General features: G+C 45.1%; 1 protein-coding gene and 1 long non-coding RNA gene across 11 annotated transcripts in view; one reads left to right on the top strand and one right to left on the bottom strand.

Annotated features, from left to right (window-relative positions):
* The window catches only part of LOC140204351 (CD99 antigen-like protein 2), a 269,749-nt gene that overhangs the window by 179,954 nt on the left and 64,729 nt on the right, over positions 1–25,066 (top strand). For 4 of the 10 annotated variants that reach the window (XM_072271013.1, XM_072271011.1, XM_072271017.1 and 1 more), the window contains exons 6-11: positions 231–317; positions 878–922; positions 10,703–10,780; positions 12,623–12,655; positions 16,183–16,299; positions 23,885–23,950. In XM_072271013.1, coding sequence (XP_072127114.1) covers positions 231–317; positions 878–922; positions 10,703–10,780; positions 12,623–12,655; positions 16,183–16,299; positions 23,885–23,950 — 426 coding nt within the window. Of the gene's footprint in view, positions 1–230; positions 318–877; positions 923–10,702; positions 10,822–12,622; positions 12,656–16,182; positions 16,300–23,884; positions 23,951–25,066 lie in introns of all 10 variants that reach the window. The other 6 variants (XR_011887593.1, XR_011887594.1, XM_072271014.1 and 3 more) reach the window with 5 other exon arrangements.
* LOC140204352 (uncharacterized) overlaps positions 1–25,066 on the bottom strand; it is a 40,095-nt gene that overhangs the window by 5,260 nt on the left and 9,769 nt on the right. The window lies entirely within an intron of this gene.

Below are 25,066 nucleotides of genomic sequence, written 5' to 3'. Positions count from 1 at the left end.
TCTCTCTCATGATACCTAATACCGTCACCCTTCCCTTCATGTAAAATTTCTTCACTTTACCTTTACCATGTCACACATCATCAGAGCATTCTTATCCCTAAGACATTCGCTCTGCTTGTGTTTTCTCTTTGTCTTTGGAACTCTTAAACTTATTCTCTTACTCTACAATTTCATTTATTTCTCCCATTTTGTTTGAATTGTGCTTGAATGGATTTCCTTTGCAACCTTAGACACAAGTGACCCTGGCCTTGATTTTGACCTGGCTGATGCCCTTGATGACAACAATGACCACGGCAAAAAAGGTCAAGGTAACTCAGGTAAGGTCAAAAGGTAGAAAGGATTTACAAGTTTCTGAGATCAAAGATGATTTGGGAGCAAGTACCTGGTATTTTTAGGTTTAAAACAAAGATTGGAAAGACACATAAAATTAAACTTATTGCATCAAATCTCTGTTTATAATGTAACCAGCCTCAATTTTTTTTCAATGAAGTTCACTGTTGGCTTTTCACTATTTTTAAAATAATTACTATACAATATGACAAACAATTTAACTTGATTCTATTGAAATCATTATTGAAAATCTAATTGAAAGGAGCCTTCTAGCTTTAGAAAAACAACAATATTATAGTCCGTCCAATATCCTATTGGTCATTTAATTAAGATGTCTGAAGCTAGAAAATGTTTTCCTTTAAACAAAACCATCCACTCACTACTAAACAGTGGGAATATGTGAACTTCCAAATGAGGAACGGGTGGTGTTTTACTGAGATAAAGACGGAAAGATTTGCAGGTGGACCTGTTGATGCTGGAGTTATCGGAGAGTCCAGAGAGGTTGGGGAGCTCGTTTTCAGCTAAAAGGTTTTTGTCTGTCCAACAGATCACCCTCGCAATCCACGCCCTAAAGGAAACAAACCAAAACCAGGTAAAATGAGTCTGTTGAAGTGGCTGTCAGGAGTTGGGCTATCAGGTGTATTCAAATCATGCTTAACGCAGAGCAAAGGTCTCTGATGTGCCAACCTGAATCAGAGTTTTGACATCAGCAGTACAGCTTTTTCTGAGGCTAAGATATCTCCCTGCCAGCAGTGGAACCAGACAAGGCCACAGAGGTTGAGGTTATTCCTTGGATACTTATATCAGGGATTGGACGTGCCTGTCTGGCATCGATCATCCTGCGCTTTCGGGATTTGGCCCCATTTATCTGAATAGGAACACAAGAGATTCTGCAGATGCTGGAAATCCAGAGCGACCGACACACACGCACGCACGCACACACACTCACACTCACATACACTCACACTCACATACACGCACACACGCACGCGCGCGCGCACACACACACACACACGCACCTGGAGGAAATTAGCAGGTCAGGCAGCATCTATGGAGAGGAATAAAGAGTTGACGCTTCGGCCCGAGACCCTTCATCAAACCTGGAAGAAAGGGGAAGAAGCCAGAGTAAGAAGAGTGGAGGGAAAGCTGGACAGTGAAAGGTGAAGCCAGGGGGAGGGTAGGTGGGTGGGGGAAGGGGGGATGAAGTGAGAAGCTGGGAGGTGATAGATTGCAAAGGTGAAGGGCTAAAGAAGGAATCTGAAAGGAGAGGAGAGCGGACCATGGGGGAAAAGGAAGAGGGAGCAGCACTACAGGGTGGGGTTGAAAAACGATGAGGCAAAAGATGATGAGAAGTGACTTGATGGAGGTGTACAAGACAGTAAGAGCATAGATTGAGTGGATAGCCGGAGATTATTTCCCAGGGTGGAAATGGCTGATACTAGGGGGCACAATTTTAAACTGACTGAAGGAAACTATAGGCTGGATGTCAGAGCCAAGTCCTCTACACAGAGATTGGAAGGTGCATGGGCACACTGCCAAAGTTGGTAGTAAAATCAGATACATTCGGGGCATTTAAGAAACTCTTGGTTAGGCAAATCAGTGAAAGCAAAATGGAGGGCTACATAGGAGGCAAACAACAGGAATTCTGCAGATGCTGGAAATCCAAGCAACACACATCAAAGTTGCTGGTGAACGCAGCAGGCCAGGCAGCATCTCTAGGAAGAGGTACAGTCGACGTTTCAGGCCGAGACCCTTTGTCAGGACTAACTGAAGGAAGAGTGAGTAAGGGATTTGAAAGTTGGAGGGGGAGGGGAGATCCAAAATGGTAGGAGAAGACAGGAGGGGGAGGGATGGAGCCAAGAGCTGGACAGGTGATTGGCAAAGGGGATACGAGAGGATCATGGGACAGGAGGTCCGGGAAGAAAGACGGGGGGGGGGGGACCCAGAGGATGGGCAAGAGGTATATTCAGAGGGACAGAGGGAGAAAAAGGAGAGTGAGAGAAAGAATGTGTGTATAAAAATAGGTAACAGATGGGGTACGAGGGGGAGGTGGGGCATTAGCGGAAGTTAGAGAAGTTAACGTTCATGCCATCAGGTTGGAGGCTACCCAGACGGAATATAAGGTGTTGTTCCTCCAACCTGAGTGTGGCTTCATCTTTACAGTAGAGGAGGCCGTGGATAGACATGTCAGAATGGGAATGGGATGTGGAATTAAAATGTGTGGCCACTGGGAGATCCAGCTTTCTCTGGCGGACAGAGCGTAGATGTTCAGCAAAGCGGTCTCCCAGTCTGCGTCGGGTCTCGCCAATATATAAGAGGCCACATCGGGAGCACCGGACGCAGTATATCACCCCAGTCGACTCACAGGTGAAGCGTTGCCTCACCTGGAAGGACTGTTTGGGGCCCTGAATGGTGGTAAGGGAGGCGGTGTAAGGGCATATGTAGCACTTGTTCCGCTTACACGGATAAGTGCCAGGAGGGAGATCAGTGGGGAGGGATGGGGGGGACGAATGGACAAGGGAGTTGCGTAGGGAGCGATCCCTGCGGAATGCAGAGAGAGGAGGGGAGGGAAAGATGTGCTTAGTGGTGGGATCCTGTTGGAGGTGGCGGAAGTTACGGAGAATAATATGTTGGACCCGGAGGCTGGTGGGGTGGTAGGTGAGGACCAAGGGGACCCTATTCCTAGTGGGGTAGTGGGAGGATGGAGTGAGAGCAGATGTTACGTGAAATGGGGGAGATGCGTTTAAGAGCAGAGTTGATAGTGGAGGAAGGGAAGCCCCTTTCTTTAAAAAAGGAGGACATCTCCCTCGTCCTAGAATGAAAAGCCTCATCCTGAGAGCAGATACGGCGGAGACGGAGGAATTGCGAGAAGGGGATGGCGTTTTTGCAAGAGACAGGGTGAGAAGAGGAATAGTCCAGATAGCTGTGAGAGTCAGTAGGCTTATAGTAGACATCAGTGGATAAGCTGTCTCCAGAGACAGAGACAGAAAGATCTAGAAAGGGGAGGGAGGTGTCGGAAATGGACCAGGTAAACTTGAGGGCAGGGTGAAAGTTGGAGGCAAAGTTAATAAAGTCAACGAGTTCTGCATGCGTGCAGGAAGGAGCGCCAATGCAGTCGTCGATGTAGCAAAGGAAAAGTGGGGGACAGATACCAGAATAGGCATGGAACATAGATTGTTCCACAAAGCCAACAAAAAGGCAGGCATAGCTAGGACCCATACGGGTGCCCATAGGAGGGAAGGGTTAGATTGACCTTAGAGTAGTTTAATAGGCAGGCACATCATTATGGACCAAAGATCCTGTACTCTTTTGTAGTTCTCTGTGTCATATATGTTCAACATGCTCACCAATTAGACCAAGGGTCCCCAACCTGGGGCCCAAAGACAACTCAGTTAATGGTAGGCATTCATGGCATTAAAAAAAGGGTTGGGACTCCTGACCTGGACAGATGGTAGCTACTTCAAATCAATCAATCCACATTCAATCTAGAAAGTAGTGGGTCCAGTTAAGGTACAGCATCAGATATTTGTGTCAGTGAGACTTGAGGTTTATGTTTCATTGATAGTAACATGCATTCAGGTAGTTCTGATGTGTTTAAATTCATTTATTTTTGAAGATTCTATGTGAAGTTTTTAATTCAGGGCATACCTTCTTGGTCACTCCAAAATACAAGTTCGATAAATGACACAAACTAATACCTATAGAGTGCTTAACAAATACTATTATCCCAACACATCCAGATGTGCGCTCAAAATAACAAATTGCTGGAGGGACTCGGTGGGTCAAGCAGGGTCTGTGGGGCAGTGAGAGGAGATGTCAGTGTTTTGGTTGAAACCCTGCATCAGGCCTGAGGCTAATCTGAAACGTCAGATTCAAATTTTTTGTGACACGTACATTGAAGCTTACAAATCCAGGACCGTCTTCTCTGATTGACTGAAAGTTTGGTCTCCCTATCCTTAATTATAAACTCTGCTGGTATCATGACAGTAGGTGCAGGTACTGGACTAATTGGGCTAATAGCTCCCTATCACCATCCCACCTCTTGCCAGCACCCCACGCCTACCTTTATGAAACAGAGTGAAATGTGCTTCAGATACAGATTTATTTTCGTCGAAGCGTACAGAAATTTGTCATTCGCATTAACAGCCATCACCACTAAGGATGTGCTGGAGGCAGCCCGCAAGTGTCACCACACATTCTGGTGCCAATGTAGCGTGCCCACAAGGTTCAGTAGAACAACAGGAGCAGCAAAAAGCTCAACAGCAGGACGAAACTAGACAACACCTGCAAAACGACCCCCTTCCCCCCCCCCATCCACTGACAAGACTCCAACCCCAGGGCAGTCTGACTCCAGGCCTCCAGTCCTTGGCCCCGGACTCTCAGACTCATAGACATTGGGCCTCCAAATTCCAGTCCCTGGCCTGGACTCACAGACTCGACCTTCAGGCCAACATCTTGACAATTCCTCTTCCCAACACCCTGCCTCCATGTAGACAGTTTAACCCTTTGAGTTCCTCCAGCAGACTGATTCTAGCATCTGCAGTGCCTCATTGCCTCCAGCTGTGTGCCTGACCTAGTTCTGATTCAGGTTTATTCAGTCTCCTGATGTTAGCCCGAGTCCATGTTCTCGGGATTCCCTGGATTGACCCAGTTTTCCTCACAGCCAGCCACAGTCTCCTTTGCATTCTGACTTTGCAACGACCTCCACAGCTCTGCTTTAACCTCCTCAGCCAGCCTGTGACTATTAAAAAGCATTCTTCTTTCTTTTTCTACAATTACTCTGTGTTTCTTCCTGCAGCATTTACAAAAAAAATGTATTTAGAAGCATGACAATGCAGTTCTTTCAGAATCTGCCTTCGGCAGTTTTCCCTTATGTGGATGTATTTTGTAAACGTAATGGAGTCTGGTGCATGGCTACTGTATTCTTTCTCGAAGTAATAATTACCCCTTTCCCAGCTCCAGTACACTTCCACAAATGTTCATTATATGATGTTTCTTTTTAAATTGTTTGCACAATCTTCAATGTTTAACAATTGTGAAAAGCTATGAAATATTTAACAATTTTTTTAAAATTCTCAAAGAATGAAGCAATGACAGGTTTGTAAGTTGACATGTTTTTTTACTACTTCATTAAAATCGACTTTCCTCTGAAACAATCCTTGTTCACAAATATCACTCCACACTTAAACTCAGTGACCACATTATTACATAGCTCCTGTACCTAATGAAGTTGCAACTGAGTGTATGATCGTGGACTTCTGCTGCCGTAGCCAATCCACTTCAAGGTTTGATGTGCTGTGCTTTCAGAGATGCTCCTCTGCCACCACTGTTGCAACACGTGGATATGTGAGCTACTGTCATCTTCTTGGCAGCTTGAACCAGTCTGGCTACCTCCTCTGACCTCTCTCATTAACAAGGCATTTTTGCCGACAGAACTGCTGCTCACTGGACATTTTTTGTTTTTCGCTGTAAACTCTAGAGACTGTTGTGTGTGAAAATCCCAGGAGATCAGCAGTTTCTAAGATACTCAAACCACCCTGTCTGGCACCAACAATCAATCTATGATCAAAGTCACTTAGATCACATTTCTTCCCCATTCCAATGTTTGGTCAGAACAACAACTGAACCTCTTGATCATGTCTGCATGCTTTTATGCATTGAGCTGCTGCCATATGATTGGCTGATTAGATGTTTGCATTAACGAGCAGGTGTACCTAATAAAGTGGCCACTGAGTGCATTGTCACAGTGGCACATGCCGGATTTATTCAGGGGGTCATGGAGGTGACTGCGGAGAAAGATTGTCATGACCGGTAGTCTGGTACTGATTTTAACTCCCAAAATCAAGTGGATCTGAGCCAGTTTAAAAAAAACATAAAGAAGCAGATTAATTATTCATCTTTTGTAGTGAGCTTGCATTTCTTAGTTTCAACCTATCTTCATTTCCTGGTATCTCGAGCCTCGGGGAATCATATTTTGTGGAACAGGCAAGAACCTCTCCAGGACTTCTTTGGAATTAAGAGGATATTCCCATCACCAACACAAGGAAATCGGCAGATGCTGGAAATCCAAGCAACACACAGAAAATGCTGGAGGAACTCAGCAGGCCAGGCAGCATCTATGGAAAAACGTACAGTCGACGTTTCAGGCCAAGACCCTTCAAAGGGTCCTACCGAGGGGACTCAGCCCGAAACGTGGACTGTACTTTTTTTCACAGATGCTGCCTGGCCTGCTGAGTTCCTCCAGTATTGTGTGTGTGTGTTGAGAAGAAATTCTGCTACACCCAGCTGCTTCCCTTTCTGCTGTTAGCTTCCCTCCCGTAGGCCAAACTGTAGATTTGAAGATCAGGCAGGCCTCATTCTGCACTGCTGTTGAAGTTACATTCCCAGAATACTCAGGTATAGAAATGTGCTTGTTAAAATCCGTAAACTAGCTGGTTTTGTATAACGTTTTATTGTTAATACCAGGCTCTTTTCTGATGTACCCCTTGAAAAATCCAATTGCGATTTGGCATTGTCTCCAGAACTTTGACAGAGTTCTATAGATGCACAGTGAGGAGTATCCTGACTGGTTATATCGTGGCCTGGGAGGGAATCACTAATGCCCCAGAACAGAAAGTTCTCCAGAAAGTGTTGCTGATGATAAATTTGCTGACGATACAACTGTTGTTGGTAGAATCTCAGGTGGTGACGAGAGGGCGTACAGGAGTGAGATATGCCAACTAGTGGAGTGGTGCCACAGCAACAACCTGGCACTCAACGTCAGTAAGACAAAAGAGCTGATTGTGGACTTCAGGAAGGGTAAGACGAAGGAACACATACCAATCCTCATAGAGGGAACAGAAGTGGAGAGAGTGAGCAGTTTCAAGTTCCTAGTGTCAAGATCTCTGAGGATCTAACCTGGTCCCAACATAGCAATGCAGTTATAAAGAAGGCAAGACAGTGGCTATGCTTTATTAGGAGTTTGAAGAGATTTGGCATGCTAACAAATACACTCAAAAACTTCTTTAGTTGTACCATGGAGAGCATTCTGACAGGCTGCATCACTGTCTGATATGGAGGGGCTACTGCACAGGACCGAAAGAAGCTGCAGAAGGTTGTAAGTCTAGTCAGCTCTATCTTGGGTACTAGCCTACAAAGTACCCAAGATATCTTCAGGGAGCAGTGTCTCAGAAAGGCAGCATCCATTACTAAGGACCTCCAACACCCAAGGCATGCCCTTTTCTCACTGTTAACATCAGACAGGAGGTACAGAAGCCTGAAGGCACACACTCAGCGATTCAGAAACAGCTTCTTCCCCTCTTCCATACCAGACAGTGATGCAGCCTGTCAGAATGCTCTCCACAGTACATCTATAGAAGTTTTTGAGTATTTGTTGACATACCAAATCTCTTCAAACTCCTAATGAAGTCGTTGTCTTGCCTTCTTTATAACTGCACTGATAAGTTGGGACCAGGTTAGATCCTCAGAGATCTTGATACCCAGGAACTTGAAACTGCTCACTCTCTCCACTTCTGATCCCTCTATGAGGATTGGTATGTGTTCCTTCGTCTTACCCTTCCTGAAGTCCACAATCAGCTACTTTATCTAACTGAGTGCCAGGTTGTTGCCGTGGCACCACTCCACTAGTTGGCATATCTCACTCCTGTACGCCCTCTCGTCATCACCTAAGATTCTACCAACACTGGATATATCATCAGCAAGTTTATAGATGGCATTTGAGCTATGCCTAGCCCCACAGTCATGGGTATAGAGAGAGTAGAGCAGTGGGCTTAGCACACACCCCTAAGGTGCACCAGTGTTGATCATTAGCGAGGAGGATAGGTTATCACCAATCCGCACAGATTGTGGTCTTCCGGTTAGGAAGCTGAGGATCCAGTTGTAGAGGGAGGTACAGAGGCCCAGGTTCTGTAACTTCTCAATCAGGATTGTGGGAATGATGGTATTAAATGCTGAGCTATAGTCGATGAGCAGCATCCTGACGTAGGTGTTTGTGTTGTTCAGGTGGTCTAAAGCCATGTGAAGAGCTATTGAGTTTGCATCTGCCGTTGACCTATTGTGGTGATAGGCAAATTGCAATGGGTCCAGGTCATTGCTGAGGCAGGAGTTCAGTCTTGTCACGAACAACCTCTCAAATTATTTCATCACTGTCGATGTGAGTGCTACCGGGCGATAGTCATTAAGGCAGCTCACATTATTCTTCTCAGGCACTGGTATAATTGTTGCCTTTTTGAAGCAAGTGGGAACTTCCGCCCATAGCAGTGAGAGGTTGAAAACTCCTTGAATACTCCTGCCATTTAGTTGGCACAGGTTTTCAGAGCCTTACCAGGTACTCCATTGGGACTTTCCACTTTGCGAGGGTTCACTCTCTTTAAAGACAGCCTAACATCGGCCTCTGAGACAGAGATCACAGGGTCATCAGGTGCAGCCGGGATCTTCACAGCTGTGGTTATATTCTCCCTTTCAAAGCGGGCATAGAAGGCATTGAGAGTGTTGTGGGTACCTCTATTTCTGTTTGCTTTCCTGGCACCGAGTCCTTCTCCAAGTCCAGACTGCAACGAGTGGTCTACACAGCAGAGAAGATCATTGGCTGTCAGCTACCAACATTAAAAGACCCATTCACCGCCAGAGTAAAGAAAAAGGCTGAAAAAAATTACCCCTAACTCCCCCAGCAGGTCAGCTATTCCTCAAATGACCATCAAGGAGATACTACAACTCCATCACCACCAGGACTACACGCCTCCTCTGAAGCTTCTTTCCTGTAGCTATCCAGCTTCTCAACAAAACTCACTCGGGTCTGATACCCTAACTGTCCCTGCACGACATCCGTTCAATGGTCTTTCCTGCTGTCCTTGTTCTGTTGATAATTATTGAGTCTGTTCATATGTTCAGTTTTATTGAAGTCTGGTTATTGAGGTTTGCACGCGTGACCATTCTGCTAATTGTGGTTTGCTTGTGGCTGTTTACACTTTTGTAGATTGTTGATTGCTGTTGTGTAGCCTGTTATGGTATTGTGCTGTGTTTTATGCTTGGCACTGAACCACAGTCAGTTCTGGTATGTTTCACATACTGGCAATAAAGTGATTCTGAATCCGATTCTGATTTCTTTAATATCCTGTAAGCACCCGCAAGAAAATAAACCTCACGATCGTACATGGTCACATATACATAGTTAGATAATAAGTTTACATTGACTTTGACTTAAAACTGGAGAACAGTATTTTCTGTTCATTCTCAATGGTTCCAGGACAATTGATTCACTCCTACGTCTATGTTGCCCTCGTTCTGGTTGGGTTCTCTATTCCCACCGTGCTCTCAATCCTGTTGCCTCCTTTCTGACGTCACATCAGAGTGTGTTTTGAGTTGTTTCCATGTCTACGGTCTGAAATTTGGGTCTAGCTAAGGCTCAAATGAACTGCCAAGCTCCAAAGTAAACAGCCAGACTGAGAGATGCCAGAAACTCTATTTGTTTCCAGACTTGGGGTGGAGTTGGGGGATATCCTCTGAGCAATTAGTTTAAGCAGTTACTGGGCAGGAATTTCTCCACGTGAAGAACCCTTCACAGTGAAGTGTGGGTGCCTGCCGTGTGCTGAATGTTTTCTAGAATGGGTTAACTGTTTGCATCAACTTGAAACGACTGGTGAGACGAGTGTCAAGCTTCCTGCCACGAGGTAATTCTGCGAGTGTTGTGAAACTATTGAGTTACTTCAGCCAAACATTGATCTGGGAATCATTAAACCGTCTTTCAGTAAAAGTCACATCATTTATTTTCCCCCAAAGGTTGTTTTTATGTTGACGTTCTTTGTCAGTTCAGCAGTAGCCAAGATTGTCCCAAATTGCATCATGTCAGATTGCATGTAGGATTTCATTGCATTGTTGGGGAATTATCCAACGATTCCAATCATATCCAAAGCATTAACCTGTCAGACGACTTGACGTGAAAAAGACATTGACAGCTCGTGCGTATGATGAGGACTGTGGCATATAAATAAGGCCTGTTTCGAAATGCTGTCTGCATTTCCAACACCATTATCCCTCCCCCTTAATGAGCACAAATATAGAATATGCTCTTGATTGCCTCTCACATGTCAGCATTTTCTCCCTGGGCGGAAAAGTCTGTAATAATATTTGGAATAAACAGAATATATTGTGGGACATTTCTCAAATATCTAATGAGAACTGGGTCCTGATAATGTAAAAGGTATGATGTAAAACAAAATCAGACAGTGAGATGGTACAAATCCCACTTGCTTTTGGCAGGTGACAGTGAATTCCTGTAGTGTTGAAGAACACAGGGAGACTTTCAAATCCAGGAAGGGTACTTTCATTTAAATTGGTTAGACGCTGACTGATTCCTCCTCTGCCTTGTGTACAGGTTCGTCTGACATTTCAAATCAAGACCTGGAGGACTTGGTGAATGACGGTGACTACAGCCCTGATAAGAAGAGGTCAGGTAAACTTCACAGAGGTGTATGTTTTTCAGACGTTGAACAGGTGTGTTGATTCGCCAGTCGGCTGTTCCTTTTGATGTCAGAGGTCATGCAATGTTAATAATACGGCTGTGTACCCAATTTCCTCCCACTTTCCTAAGGCGTATGGGCTAGGGTTAGTGAGTTCTGGGCGTGCTATGTAGATGCTGGAAGAATGGCCACATTTGCAGGTTTCCTCCAGCACCACTGTGGATTGTGTTGGTCGCTGGCACAAAAAAAGGCACACTTTACCTTATGCTTTGATGTACATGTGAAGCTAAGCTTTGTCTTTATCCAGATCTGAAGCAGCAATCCACATGCTGGAGGGACTCAGCAGGTCGAGCAGCATCTGTGGGGTTAGGACTTGTTGATGAGTGGTCTTCCACTCTGTTGGGAGGGAGTTCCAGAACTTTGATCCGACTACTTTGAGGAAATGCCAACGTATTTCAAAGTCAGCTTGAACAGGGGCTGGAATGGGAGCCCTCGGGAGGTGTTCCCATGCACCCAGTTGTCCTAGATGGTAGAGGTCATGGGGTGTGCAATCCTTCCTCAGCAACCAAAGCATTTTGTGGGTGTACATGCCGTAGTCACAGTACGTTCGTGAGATGGGCTGCTGATCAAACAGATTGCTTTGTCCTAGATTACGGATTTGTAGCACCATACAGCACAGAAACACACCCTTTGGTCCTCTGCATTGTTGCCAGCCAACAAATATCTTTGATGGTCGAGGATCTCCACTCCATCCACCAAAAGCAGAACTTCCAGTGGCCAAACACGTTAATTCCGATTCCCTTTCCAGTTACAACATATCTGTCCCTGGCCTCCTCTTGTGCCACGATGACACCACCCTCAGGGTGAAGGAGCCACACTTTATATTCCGTCTGGGTAGTCTCCAACGATAGCATGAATATTGATTTTTCCTTCTGGTAAACTTTTTCCCCTCCCCCTTCCTCTTCTTCCATTCCACACTCTGACTTCTTACCTCTTCTCACCTGCCTATCATCTCCCCCTGGGTCCCCTCCTCCTCCCCTTTCTCCTCTGGTCCACTCTCCTCTCCTATCAGATTCCTTCCTCTCCAGCCCTTTACCAAAACTGCAAGAGATTCAGCAGATGTTGGAAATCCAGAGCAACACACACAAAATGCTGGAGGAACTCAGCAGGTCAGGCTGCAAGAGTGGAGGGGAATGGACGGTAGATGGTTCAGGCTTAGACCTTTCTTCAGTAAAGTTCCAATACCATGCCTCAAATGCAACAGAAATTTGCCAATAGTGTAGACTGCTCCTCATTTTCATGTCCCATCCAGCACCTCTGACAATCCAGTACTTACTTAGCTCTGCATTGGGGAGTCAGCCTGGATTTGTGAAGACTATATTGAGTAATGTTGAGAGGATGGTTCCTGTTGTTGGGGGAGTCTAAGACCAGAGGACATCCTTTTAGAACAGAGATGAGGAGGAATTTTTTTGGCGAGTGGAAGGTGAATCTGTGGAACTCATTGTCACAGACAGCCATGGAGGCCAAGTCATTGGTTATATTTAATGAGGAGGATGATAGGTTCTTGATTTGTAAGGGCATCAAAAGTTACGGGGAGAAGGCAGGAGAATGGGGTTGAGAGGGAAGGTAAATCAGCCATAATTGAATAGCTGAGCAAACCCAATGGACTAAATGGCCTGATTATGCCCCAAAGTTTTATGGTCTTATTTCTGCACCCATGAGCGAGCTGCTCCTGGATCCACAGTGGGGACAGGGATGCCTATAGACAACTACAGTTTCTAGCCCTATTCTTTCCCTGAAGGTAAAATACAGTAATTTCTTGTCTTGTGTTCCAGATGGCCCATCGCCTTCCAATGACGAGAATCAAGGTAAGAATTCCCTTTCTGACACTGAACCTGTGTGTCACCTAGTTGTCTTCCCTGCCATCTTGCAGTGAGGTGAACCTCTGAACATTCACATACAGTACTGTATTTGTCAACGTGGAGTGGGAACAAGTTTGTAAATCTGGTGGTAGCAAAGGATGCTGGGAGTGGTGAGGGTGGAGCACCGTGGGAGAGGTGTGGGACAGGTGGCAGAGAAGGAGTGCCAGGGTGGGAGTGGCACCAGTGCAGACACACCTAGCCCTCAGACACCAGGGAAGGTCATTTGATTACATACAACTAGTTTATTGATCATTACAGAATGTCTCTCTGGTGCGTCCCTCTCCCTTCCCACTCCATCCTCTCTCCCTTCTCCTTTTCCCAACCATGATTTCCCTCTCCCTCCTCCCTTCCCACTCTCAATCCATAATAGAGACCCATATCAGAATCAGGTTTATCATCACCCATATATGTCATGAAATTAGGTTTTTTTCGTGGGAGCACTACAGTGCAAAACGTAAGATTACTACAGTACTGTGTAAAAGTTCTTGGGCCTCCTGGCAATGTACTGTGTATGTGCACAGTACTCTATGTTATCAAAAAGAGTTGATTAGTATAGTCTTATGATGGCCATGTCTTTGTTTCGGGAATGTATGAAGGTTTTGTTGTTGTGTGGTGAATATAGAAAGCTGTCAGGCCGTGAGTCCGTTCTGTCTTTCAGCTGATCCCTACACTCCCTCCGTCCAATCAACTTCAGTGCCAGTGCCGTACGGGAGGCCAACAGGCTGTTCAGCCCATCAGTCCCGCATCCACCATCAACCATCCAGTCATACTAGAGTCATGGGGAACTACAGCACCAAAAATAACCCTTCGGCCCATCTAGTGAATGCTGAACTATTGTTCTGCCTCGTCTCATTGATCTGCACCTGTAGCATAGCCTCGCATCCATGTACCTATCCAAATTTCTCTTAAATGTTGCAATCAAACCCACATGCACCACTTCCACTGGCAGCTCATCCCACACTCTCACCACCCTCTGAGTGAAGAAGCTTCCCCTCATGTTCCCCTTAAACATTTCACTTTTCCCCAGTGTATTTTCCCTACACCCCCTCCAAGTACACCCCCTCCCACTCTCCTAGCTACTAGGGCGAGGTTAATCATAGTAACTAACCTACCACTTTGCACATCTTGGGGATGTGGGAGAAACTGGAGCACTGGGCGGTCACCACGTGGTCACAAGGAGGAAACAAATAGACAACAGCACATGTCTTGGTTAAAATTGGTTTATTGGGCAAAAGATGTTGGAAATCCAGAGCAACACACACACACAGAATGCTGGAGGAACTCAGCAGGTCAGGCAGCATCTATGGAGAGGTATAAACAGTCGATGTTTCGGGCCAGTGAAGGGTCTTGGCCCGAGATGTCAGTCCTGATGAAGGATCTCAGCCTAAGACAAAACAGTAACGATGTGTGTGTCGCCCTGGTTCACTGGAATTTCTTTGCAGCAGCTTGACAAGTTGTGACACTGTACTGCACTTCATTCTTTAACACTCTTACTGATGAGTAATATATTCTCCATTCTGAGCCTTGCAGTTGACCTGACTGCCCGTTGTCAGTCCAATTTACATCCCCGTCCCAGTTAGCAACACATCACAGAAACCAGCCTCCCCTCCATGGACTCTGTCTGTACTTCTCACTGCCTCTGTAAAGCAGCCAGCAGAATCAAAGACCCCACCTACCCTGGGCGTTCTCTCTTCTCCCATCTCCCATCGGACAAAAGATAGAACAACCTGAAACCACATATCACCGGGCTCAAGGACAGCTTCTGTCCTGCTGTGATCAGACTCTTGAACAGACCTCTTGTGCAATAAAATGGCCTCACACTCTACCTCGTTATCACTTGCCTGTATTGTACTCCTTCAGCAGATTTTACACTCTATTCTGCATTGTTAGTGTTTTTCCTTATCCCATTACAATGCACTGTGTAATGATCTGATCTGTATAAACAGTATGCAAGACAAGCTTCTCACTGTACCTTCATGCCTGTATTACTGTGTGCATCTCAGAATAATTTTAAAAAAACCAATACCAATAGTAGTTGAGCAAAAGCAGTGATTAGCAATGGCTGATTTCTCAGCTATGTACAGAATACAACTGATACTCTGTGAGAGCAGTACATAGATCAGCTGTCACAGAAGGTTAAAATGCAGGTGAAAGTCCTGTGCATTTATCATTGCTGCATTATACCATCTTGGTACAGCTGTGGCTTCAACATCTCACAGCAATAGCAGCTGGGCAGTTCAGGAAGAAACATTCAGAAATGATTGTTGAGTGGATATCGAAGTAGACCATGAGTAATGGAACTGATCTGACTTAACACGGATTTAAATCTAAGAGTTGGACCCAACTTCAGTGGCAGTTTGTGGGGTAGATTCCACACCATGCCAGCTAGTCTTTGTCTCATCACGAGACGAATTACAATTTGTTACTTGTGCTGTTCATCACAGGAAGGAAGTGGCAGCTTTAGAGAGGGTGCAGAGGAGACCAGCAAGGATGCTGCCTGGATTAGAGAGCTTGTTTTATGAGGACATGCTGAGTGAGCAAGGGATTTTCTCTTTGGAGCAAGGGAGGATGAGAGGTGACTCGACAGAGGTGTACAAGATAAGAAGCATAGATCGAGTAGACAGACAGCACCTTTCTCCCCAGAGCAAAAATAGCTCATCCAAGATGGTATAATTTTAAGGTGATTGGAGGAAAGTATTTGTGATGTCAGAGGTAGGTATTTTACACAGAGAGTGGTGGGTGCATGGAATACTCTGCCGGGGTGGTGGTAGAGGCGGGTACGTTAGGGTCATTTAAGAGAGTTTTAGATTGGCACATGGATGAAAGAAAAGAGGAGGGCTATGTAGAAGGGAAGGGATCGATTGAAATTGGAGTAGGATAAAAGTTCAGCACAACATTGTGGGCCCAACGTATTGTTCAAAGTTCAAAGTAAATTTATAATCTAAGTATGTCCATGTCACCGTATACAACCCTGAGATTCAATTTCTTTCAGGCATTTACAGTAAATACAAAGAAACACAATAGAATCAGTGAGAAACTGCACATGACAAAATGGACAAAGTACCAATGTGCAAAAGATGACAAAGTGCAAATACAAAAAGAAAAAAAAGAAAAATAATAAATAATAAGCAATACATGTTGTGAACATGAGATGAAAAGACTGAAAGTGAGGCCATTTGTTGTAAGAACAGCCCAGTGATGAGGTGAGTGAAGTTAACCCCTCTGGTTCAAGAGCCTGTTGGCTGAGGGGTAACAACTGTTGGTAAACCTGTACCGTTACCTGCTCTTTGCTCTAACCCCTTGCAGACTTTCACATTTCACTCTTGCTTTGTTACGCAGACGTTGTCAGCTTGTCAGTACCTTACAGAGGTTCTGATCCACTGCAACTGGCTTTTATCTGGAAAATACATGAAGTCAGCATTGTTACTTGTGCTGTTGCTGATTCTCGCTCTTTGTTTTCCTTTCTCTCGCAGTCGCCCTGCCTGAAACAACAATCGCTGGGATCGCCAGTGCTGTGGCAGCCGCATTGTTGGGGGCCGTGTCCAGCTACATTGCCTACCAAAAGAAGAAGTTGTGCTTTAAGATGCAAGGTATCATACGTTCAAAGTTTTCCTTCCGACAGATGCACAGTGGAAAGGACCCTGGCACATTGGTACTTTGTCCATTACAGCAGACAGGGAGTCTCTACAACAGTCCTCTAAAACTGCCCAACACACCAGCCTACCCGCCATACAGAAAGGTGCTGGAAAAAGACCATAAGACAAAGGAGCAGAAGTAGGCCATTCGGCCCATCGAGTCTGCTCCGCCATTTTATCATGAGCTGATCCATTCTCCTATTTAGTCCCACTCCCCCGCCTTCTCACCATAACCTTTGATGCCCTGGCTACTCAGATACCTATCAATCTCTGCCTTAAATACACCCAATAACTTGGCCTCCACTGCTGCCCATGGCAACAAATTCCATAGATTCACCACCCTCTGACTAAAAAAATTTCTTCACATTTCTGTTCTGAATGGGCGCCCTTCAATCCTGAAGTCATGCCCTCTCGTACTAGACTCCCCCATCATGGGAAACAACTTTGCCACATCCACTCTGTCCATGCCTTTTAACATTTGAAATGTTTCTATGAGGTCTCCCCTCATTCTTCTAATCTCCAAGGAATACAGTCCAACAGCGGACAAACTTTCCTCATATGTTAACCCTCTCATTCCTGGAATCATTCTAGTGAATCTTCTCTGTACTCTCTCCAACGTCAGCACATCCTTTCTTAAATAAGGAGACCAAAATTGTCCACAGTACTCCAAGTGAGGTCTCACCAGCGCCTTATAGAGTCTCAACATCACATCCCTGCTCCTATACTCTATTCCTCTAGAAATGAATGCCAACATTGCATTCGCCTTCTTCACTACTGACTCAACCTGGAGGTTAACTTTAAGGGTATCCTGTACGAGGTCTCCCAAGTCCCGTTGCATCTCAGAACTTTGAATCCTTTCCCCATTTAAATAATAGTCTGCCCGTTTATTTTTTCTGCCAAAGTGCATAACCATACACTTTCCAACATTGTACTTCATTTGCCACTCTCTGCCCATTCTTCCAATCTATCCAAGTCTCTCTGAAGACCATGAAGAATCCCACCCATCCTGCTCATGGATTATTTGTCCCACGCTGATCAGGGAAAAGGCTACGCAGCATCCACACCAGGACCACTAGACTCAAAAACAGTTAGTTCCCCAGGCTGATCTACACCTCCACCCGTTAACCCACCCCACCGTCCCCCATCACCACTACACACACGTCACCTAGCATCACCGTACATGCTTACAGTCAATCAATGTTTATTTGTACACTGCTTTTTGTAGGATGCTTTTATATTTATTGTGTTTTTATTGTGTTCTTTATGCTTATTGTGTGTGTCTTTTATATCAGACACACAATAAGCATAAAGAACACAAGATGTAATCTGCAGTAACAATCATTTTGTTCTCCTTTACACTCGTACACTGAAGAATGACAATAAGTATCTTGAATCTTACTTTGTTTTGTGCTGAGGAAAGGTCACTTGGCTCACCTGGTCTATGCTGGTGTCTTAGCTGCTCGAGAGCCTTCTCCTCACCTACATCCGAAGACTAGCTCTAGTTTTATTTATCACATATACATCGAAGCATATAGTGAAATGTGTCACTTACATCAGATCAAATCAGTGAATGTTGTGTTGGGCAGGTTTCAAAATCAGAATCCGGTTTATTATCACCGGCATGTGTCATGAAATTTGTTAACTTAGCAGCAGCAGTTCAATGCAATACATAATATACGAGAAAAAATAATAATAATAAATAAGTAAATTAATTACAGGATATGTATATTGAATAGATTTCAAAACGTACAAAAACAGAAATACTGTATATTTTTTTAAAAATGAGGTGGTGTCCAAGGGTTTAATGTCCATTCAGGAATCGGATGGCAGAGGGGAAGAAGCTGTTCCTGAATCACTGAGTGTGTGCCTTCAGGCTTCTGTATCTCCTACCTGATGGTAACAGTGAGAAAGGGGCATGCCCTGGGTACTGGAGATTCTTAATAATGGACTCTCCTTTCTGAGACACTGCTCCCCGAAGATGTCCTGGGTACTTTGTAGGCTAGTGCCCAAGATGGAGCATACTAGAGTTACAACTTTCTGCAGCTTCTTTCGGTCCTGTGCAGTAGCCCCTCCATATCAGACAGTGATGCAGCCTGTCAGAATGTTCTGCACGGTACAACTATAGAAGTTTTTTAGCGTATTACTTCCAGCACCAACATAGCATGCCCACAACTTACTAATCATAACCAATACATCTTTGGACTGTGGGAGGAAACTGGAGCACCTGGAGGAAACCCACATGGTCGCAGGGAGAACATACAAACTCCTTACGGAGAGCGGAGGGTGCTGTAAAAGTTTTATGCCAACCGCTACACCACTGTGCCATCCTGTTTAAATTTAAAAACTCATCATTCTGTCCCTTTGCCATATTTCTCTTCCGTTAATCTCTTACATTTGTCTAAACCACCCCTAGCAGTGCTAGGTTCTCTTGGAGTTTACAACAAAATTCTGCTGACTGATTTATCAGCTATGTTGTTTGATGTTGTGTTTGTGACCACCTGTTTGTTGCCTTGCTGCTCTCTGCTGGCTATAAGTGGCACTGCGATTATCTTCAAAAAAAAAAGTCCGTAAGGTAAAGGTGTTCCAGAATTCAGATCCTGCGAGAGTCATGGGGTAATAGAGTCATAGAACACACAGCACCAAAACAGGCCCTTTTTTACTGAACGTCAGTAAGACCTAAGAACTGATTGTGGATTTCAGAAAGGGTAAGATGAGAGAACACACACCAGTTCTCATAGAGAGATCAGAAGTGGAAAGAGTGAGCAATTTCAAGTTCTTGGGTGTCAATATCTCTGAGGATCTGTCCTGGGCCCAATATGTCAACGCAGCTACAAAGGTACAACAGCAGCTATATTTCTTTAGAGTTTGAGGAGATTTGGTATGTCATCAAAGACACTTGCAAATTTCTATAGATATATTGTGGAGAGCATTCTAACTACATCACCATCTGGTATGGGATGGGGGTTCTATGCAAAGTCAAAATAAGCTGCAGAACATTGTAAACTTAGTCAGCTCCATCATAGGCACTAGCCTCCATAGTATCCAGGACATCTTCAAGGAGCGATGCCTCAAAAAGGCAGCATCCACCATTAAGGATCCTCAACAGCTAGGTCATAACTTCTTCTCATTGTTACCATTGGGAAGGAGGTACAGAAGCCTGAAGGGACACACACAATGATTTAGCAACAGCTTCTTCCCCTCTGCCACCTGATTTCTGAATGGACATTGAACCCATTAACACTACCTCACTACTTTTTTATTTCTATTTTTGCACTACTTACTTAATTTAACTATTTAATATGTACATATCTACTATAATTCATGCTTTTTTCCATTATTATGTATTACATTGTACTGCTGCTGCAAAGACAATAAATTTCACAACATAGTTCAGTGATATTGAACCTGAATTGGATTCTGATTCTGAATGATGCTGAAGGAAGGGAGATATATTCCCAGTTTGGGATAGTATGGGACTTGGAGGAGAATATTCAGCTGGAGGTGTTCCTGTAGACAATAGACAATAGGTGCAGGAGTAGGCCATTCGGCCCTTTGAGCCAGCATCACCATTCACTGTAATCATGGCTGATCATCCACAATCAGTACCCTGTTCCTGCCTTCTCCCCATATCCCTCGACCACGCTATCTTTAAGAGGTCTATCTAACTCTTTCTTGAAAGAATCCAGAGAATTGGCCTCCACTGCCTTCTGAGGCAGAGCATTCCACAGATCCACAACTCTCTGGGTGAAAAAGTTTTTCCCCAACTCCGTTCTAAATGGCCTTCCCCTTATTCTCAAATTGTGGCCTCTGGTTCTGGACTCCCCCAACATCGGGAACATGTTTCCTGCCTCTAGCGTGTCCAATCCCTTAATAATCTTATGTTTCAATCAGATTCCCTCTCATCCTTCTAAATTCCAGTGTATACAAGCCCAGTCGCTCCAATCTTTCAACATATGACATTCCTGCCATCTCTGGAATTAACCCAGTGAACCTACGCTGCACTCCCTCCATAGCAAGAATATCCTTCCTCAAATTTGGAGACCAGAACTGCACACAATACTCCAGGTGGGGCCTCACCAGGGCCCTGTACAACTGCAGAAGGACCTCTTTGCTCCTATACTCAACTCCCCTTGTTATGAAGGCCAACATGCCATTAGTTTCTTCACTGCCTGCTGTACCTGTATGCTTACTTTCAGTGACTGATGAACAAGGACACCCAGATCTCGTTGTACTTCCCCTTTTCCTAACTTGACACCATTCAGATAGTAATCTACCTTCCTGTTCTTGCCACCAAAGTGAATAACCTCACACTTATCCACATTAAACTGCATCTGCTATGCATCTGCCCACTCACCCAACCTGTCCAAGTCACCCTGCATTCTCATAACATCCTCCTTACATTTCACACTGCCACCCAGCTTTGTGTCATCTGCAAATTTGCTGATGTTACTTTTAATCCCTTCAACTAAATCATTAATGTATATTGTAAATAGCTGTGGTCCCAACACCGAACCTTGCGGTACCCAACTAGTTACTGCCTGCCATTCTGAAAAGGACCTGTTAATCCCTACTCTTTGTTTTCTGTCAGCCAGCCAATTTTCTATCCATGTCAGTACTCTGCCCCCAATACCATTTGCTCTAATTTTGCCCACTATCCTCCTATGTGGGACCTTATCAAAGGCTTTCTGAAAGTCTAGGTACACTACATCTGGCTTTCCCATGTCCATTTTCATAGTTACATCCTCAAAAAATTCCAGAAGATTAGTCAAGCATGATTTCCCCTTCGTAAATCCATGCTGACTCTGACCTATCCTGCCACTGCTATCCAAATATGCCGCTATTTCATCTTTTATAATTGACTTCAGCGTCTTTCCCACCACTGGTGTCAGGCCAACCGGTCTATAATTCCCTATGTTCTTTCTTCCTCCTTTCTTAAAAAGTAGGATAACATTAGTTACCCTCCAATCCACAGGAACTGATCCTGAATCTATAGAACATTGGAAAATAATTACCAATGCATCCACGATTTCCAGAGCCACCTCCTTAAGTACCCTGGGATGCAGACCATCAGGCCCTGGGGATTTATCAGCCTTCAGTCCCATCAGTTTACCCAACACCATTTTCTGCCTGATGTGAATTTCCTTCAGTTCCTCTGTTACCCTAGGTCCTCTGGCCACTATTACACCTGGGAGATTGTTTGTGTCTTCCCTAGTGAAGATAGATCCAAAGTACCTGTTCAGCTCAACATGGTCCTTCAGGAGCTGAACCTGGACACACTTTCCACATTTGTAGCAGCCAGAGACACCATCAATGTCCCTGACCTCCCACATCATGCAACATCACAGTGAATCAGTTGACCTGCCACTTCACCACTTCTCACCCTCTCCAACTGTGGCATAGTCTCCTCCCTCAGCCTCCTCGCTGAAGACTCTCGAGGCAAAGACTCACACTTTTCTCACAAGGCACTTCCCTCGACAAGGCCGCTCTCCTAGAGCAAACCTTGATTGTATTGGCTGATATTTTGACTAATTCGTTTCACTTGTCGCACCTCGGCCAACCTTGAGCGTTTGTGTTGCAGGCTGGTTCCGACAGAAGGAAGGGAGATATATTCCCAGTTTGGGATAGTATGGGACTTGGGGGGGAACATTCAGATGGAAGTGTTCCTGTGGAGCTGGAGCATTTAGTTTATTCATTTTTAATTTATTTAGAGATACAGTGTGGAACAGACCCTTCCAGCCCAGCGACCCACCTGTTTAACGCTCGTCTAATCACTGTACAATTTACAATCACCAACTAACCTACCAACCTGTACGTCTTTGGACTGTGGGAGGAAACCCGTGGGAAGTGCGTGCAAACACCTTACAGGCGGTACTGGAATTGAACCCTGGAACGGCCCAAGCTGTAATAGCATCACACTAACCGCTATCTACTATAGCGCCCCAAGGCTGCATTACGCTGTGACCCTTTGGTTGCATAGAGTAATGCAGCAGTGACACCGGCCACTCGGCCTGACACATCCATGCTCATCCCATTTGGCCCATATTCCTCTAAGCCCCTCCTATCCGTGTACCTGTCCAAAAGTCTGCTCAGTGTTGTCATGGTACCTGCCGAGGGTTACAGCCTCAGCCAGCTCCGTCACGAGCGCTAACCTCCCCAACATCGTGGACGTCTACAACCTTGCACTCAACGTCAGCAAGACCAAGGAATTGTTCGTGGACTTCAAGAAGTGGAGGTCTGGAGAAAGCACACCAGTTCTAATTGAGGGGCCAGCAATGGAAAGGGTGAGCAGCTCCAAGTTCCCGTCAACTTCTCAGAGGATCGTCCATGACAGGTGTCAATGACACTGAAGCTGATTCTGATGTGGAATCCTTGTGTAGTCTTCTTTGTTTACGCAATGCTAGCAGACCTCTCTACACAATGGACATGGGTCCAAAGCAGTACAACCTCTGCACCCATGTGGGTCAGCAGGGTACAATATCAAGGACTATTAATAGACTCATCAATCCATAAAGCTTAGATATGCAAGCAGAAGAGATTTAGTCTAATTGAGCATCATGTCCAGCAAAGACATTGTGGGCCGAAGGGCCTGTTCCTGTGTTGTACTGTTCTGTGTTCAATGTTCTATAGCAATCCAGCATTAGCTACGGACCAGAATGAGGACAAACCAGAGACCTTCCTTCTCCTTTAGCAGCGGTAATTATTTGGGGGATGGAAGGGGGAGAGATGGGCTGATATTATGCTGATAGGAGGAAAGTATAGGGGGATGTCAGAGTTTTTTTTAACACAGAGAGTGGTGGTGTGTAGAACACCCTGGGCAAATACATTAGGGACATTTAAGAAACCCTTTGATAGGCACATGGATGACAGAAAAATGGAAGGCTATGTAGGAGGGAAGGATTAGATTGATCTTAGAGTAGGTTAAAATGGTGGTACAATATTGTGGGCAGAAGGAACTTACTGTTCTGTACCTTTCCATGTTGTGTGTTCTATGACGTATGAGGAGCATCTGATGGCTCTAGACCTGTATTCACTGGGGTTATAAGAATGAGGGGAAAATCTCATTGCAACCTATTGATATTGAAAGATTTGGATAGTGTGGATATGGAGAGGATATTGCCAATAATGGGGAAGTCTTAAGAGCAGGGGGCTCTTAAGGGAGTCAAGGGATGTCCATTTAGAACGGTGATGAGGAAAAATTTCTTTAACCAGAGGGTGGTGAATCTGTGGAATGCTTTGCCACAGAAGGCCGTGCAGACCAAGTCATTGAGTATACTTAGAGGCGTCAAAGGTTATAGGGAGATGGCAGGAGAATGGGGTTGAGAGAGATAGTAAATCAGCCATGATGGAATGGCGGAGCAGACTTGATGGGCTGAATGGCCTCATTCTGCTCCCATGTCTTATGGTGCTATAAGAGAGCCAGGTGTGATCGATTTCCTGACTGGCTGCTGCTTTTGCAATGCCTGGGCCCACTGCTCAGATCATCAAGTCATTCAAATCACTGAATTTCAAAGCTGAGATTTTATTCTTGCGTCCTCCTTAGGGAGCCTGAATCAGCCCTACGTGAAGGGGGAAAGTGCAGGAGCTGGGACAATGTCTGAGCCACAAGGTGAGTAACTGTCCATTCCTCCAACATTATTTATGTATTTATTCAGCATGGTTAACAGACCCTTCCAGCCCAACGAGCCCACGGCACCCAATTACACCCATGTGACTAATTAACCTATTAACTGCCCATCTTTGGGATGTGGATGAAACCGGAGGACTTGGAGGAAGCCCACACACTCACAGGGAGAACATACAAATTCCTGACAGACAGTGGCAGAATTGAACACAGTTCACTGGAGTTGTGATATCGTGATGCTACTTGCTGTCCCTGTAAAGTATCATTCAGAATTCCCAAACAACAGAGAATATTCATTTTTCCCACTTTTAGTTCCATTCATTCCCATGTTTCTTTAGTTTCGTGCACATGGACCATCTCCCAAATCCTGCCTTCAGCTTTTGAGTTAACTGAATCTCTCTTCCTTGCTGCTGATCACCACTGGCTGACATCATCACATCAGTCCATCACCATGGCTGACATCAGATCATCAACATGGCTGACATCAGCACATCAGACCATCACCGTGGCTGACATTAGATCATCACCATGGCTGACATCAGCACATCAGTCCATCACCATGGCTGACATCAATAGACAATAGGTGCAGTAGGCCATTCGGCCCTTCAAGCCAACACTGCCATTCATTGTGATCATGGCTGATCATCCACAATCAGTACCCCGTTCCTGCCTTCTCCCCATATCCCTTGACTCCACTATCATTAAGAGCTCTATCTAACTCTTCCTTGAAAGCATCCAGAGAATTGGCCTCCACTGCCTTCTGAGGCAGAGCATTCCACAGATCCACAACTCTCTGGGTGAAAAAGTTTTTCCTCAACTCCATTCTAAATGGCCTACCCCTTATTCGCAAATTGTGGCCTCTGGTTCTGGACTCCCCCAACACCGGTTAGCCTGACGTCGACGGTGGGAAAGATGCTGGAGCACGTCATCAGACCACCACCATGGCTGACATCATCACATCAGACCACCACCACCATGGCTGACATCAACACATCAGTCCATCACCATGGCTGACATCATCACATCAGACCACCACCATGGCTGACATCATCACATCAGACCACCACCATGGCTGACATCATCACATCAGACCACCACCAC

Source organism: Mobula birostris, chromosome 10, assembly GCF_030028105.1.
Source record: "Mobula birostris isolate sMobBir1 chromosome 10, sMobBir1.hap1, whole genome shotgun sequence".
Lineage (NCBI taxonomy): Eukaryota > Metazoa > Chordata > Chondrichthyes > Myliobatiformes > Myliobatidae > Mobula > Mobula birostris.
Note: the sequence above shows the minus strand (reverse complement) of the source record. Positions and strands in the feature narration are given on the sequence as shown.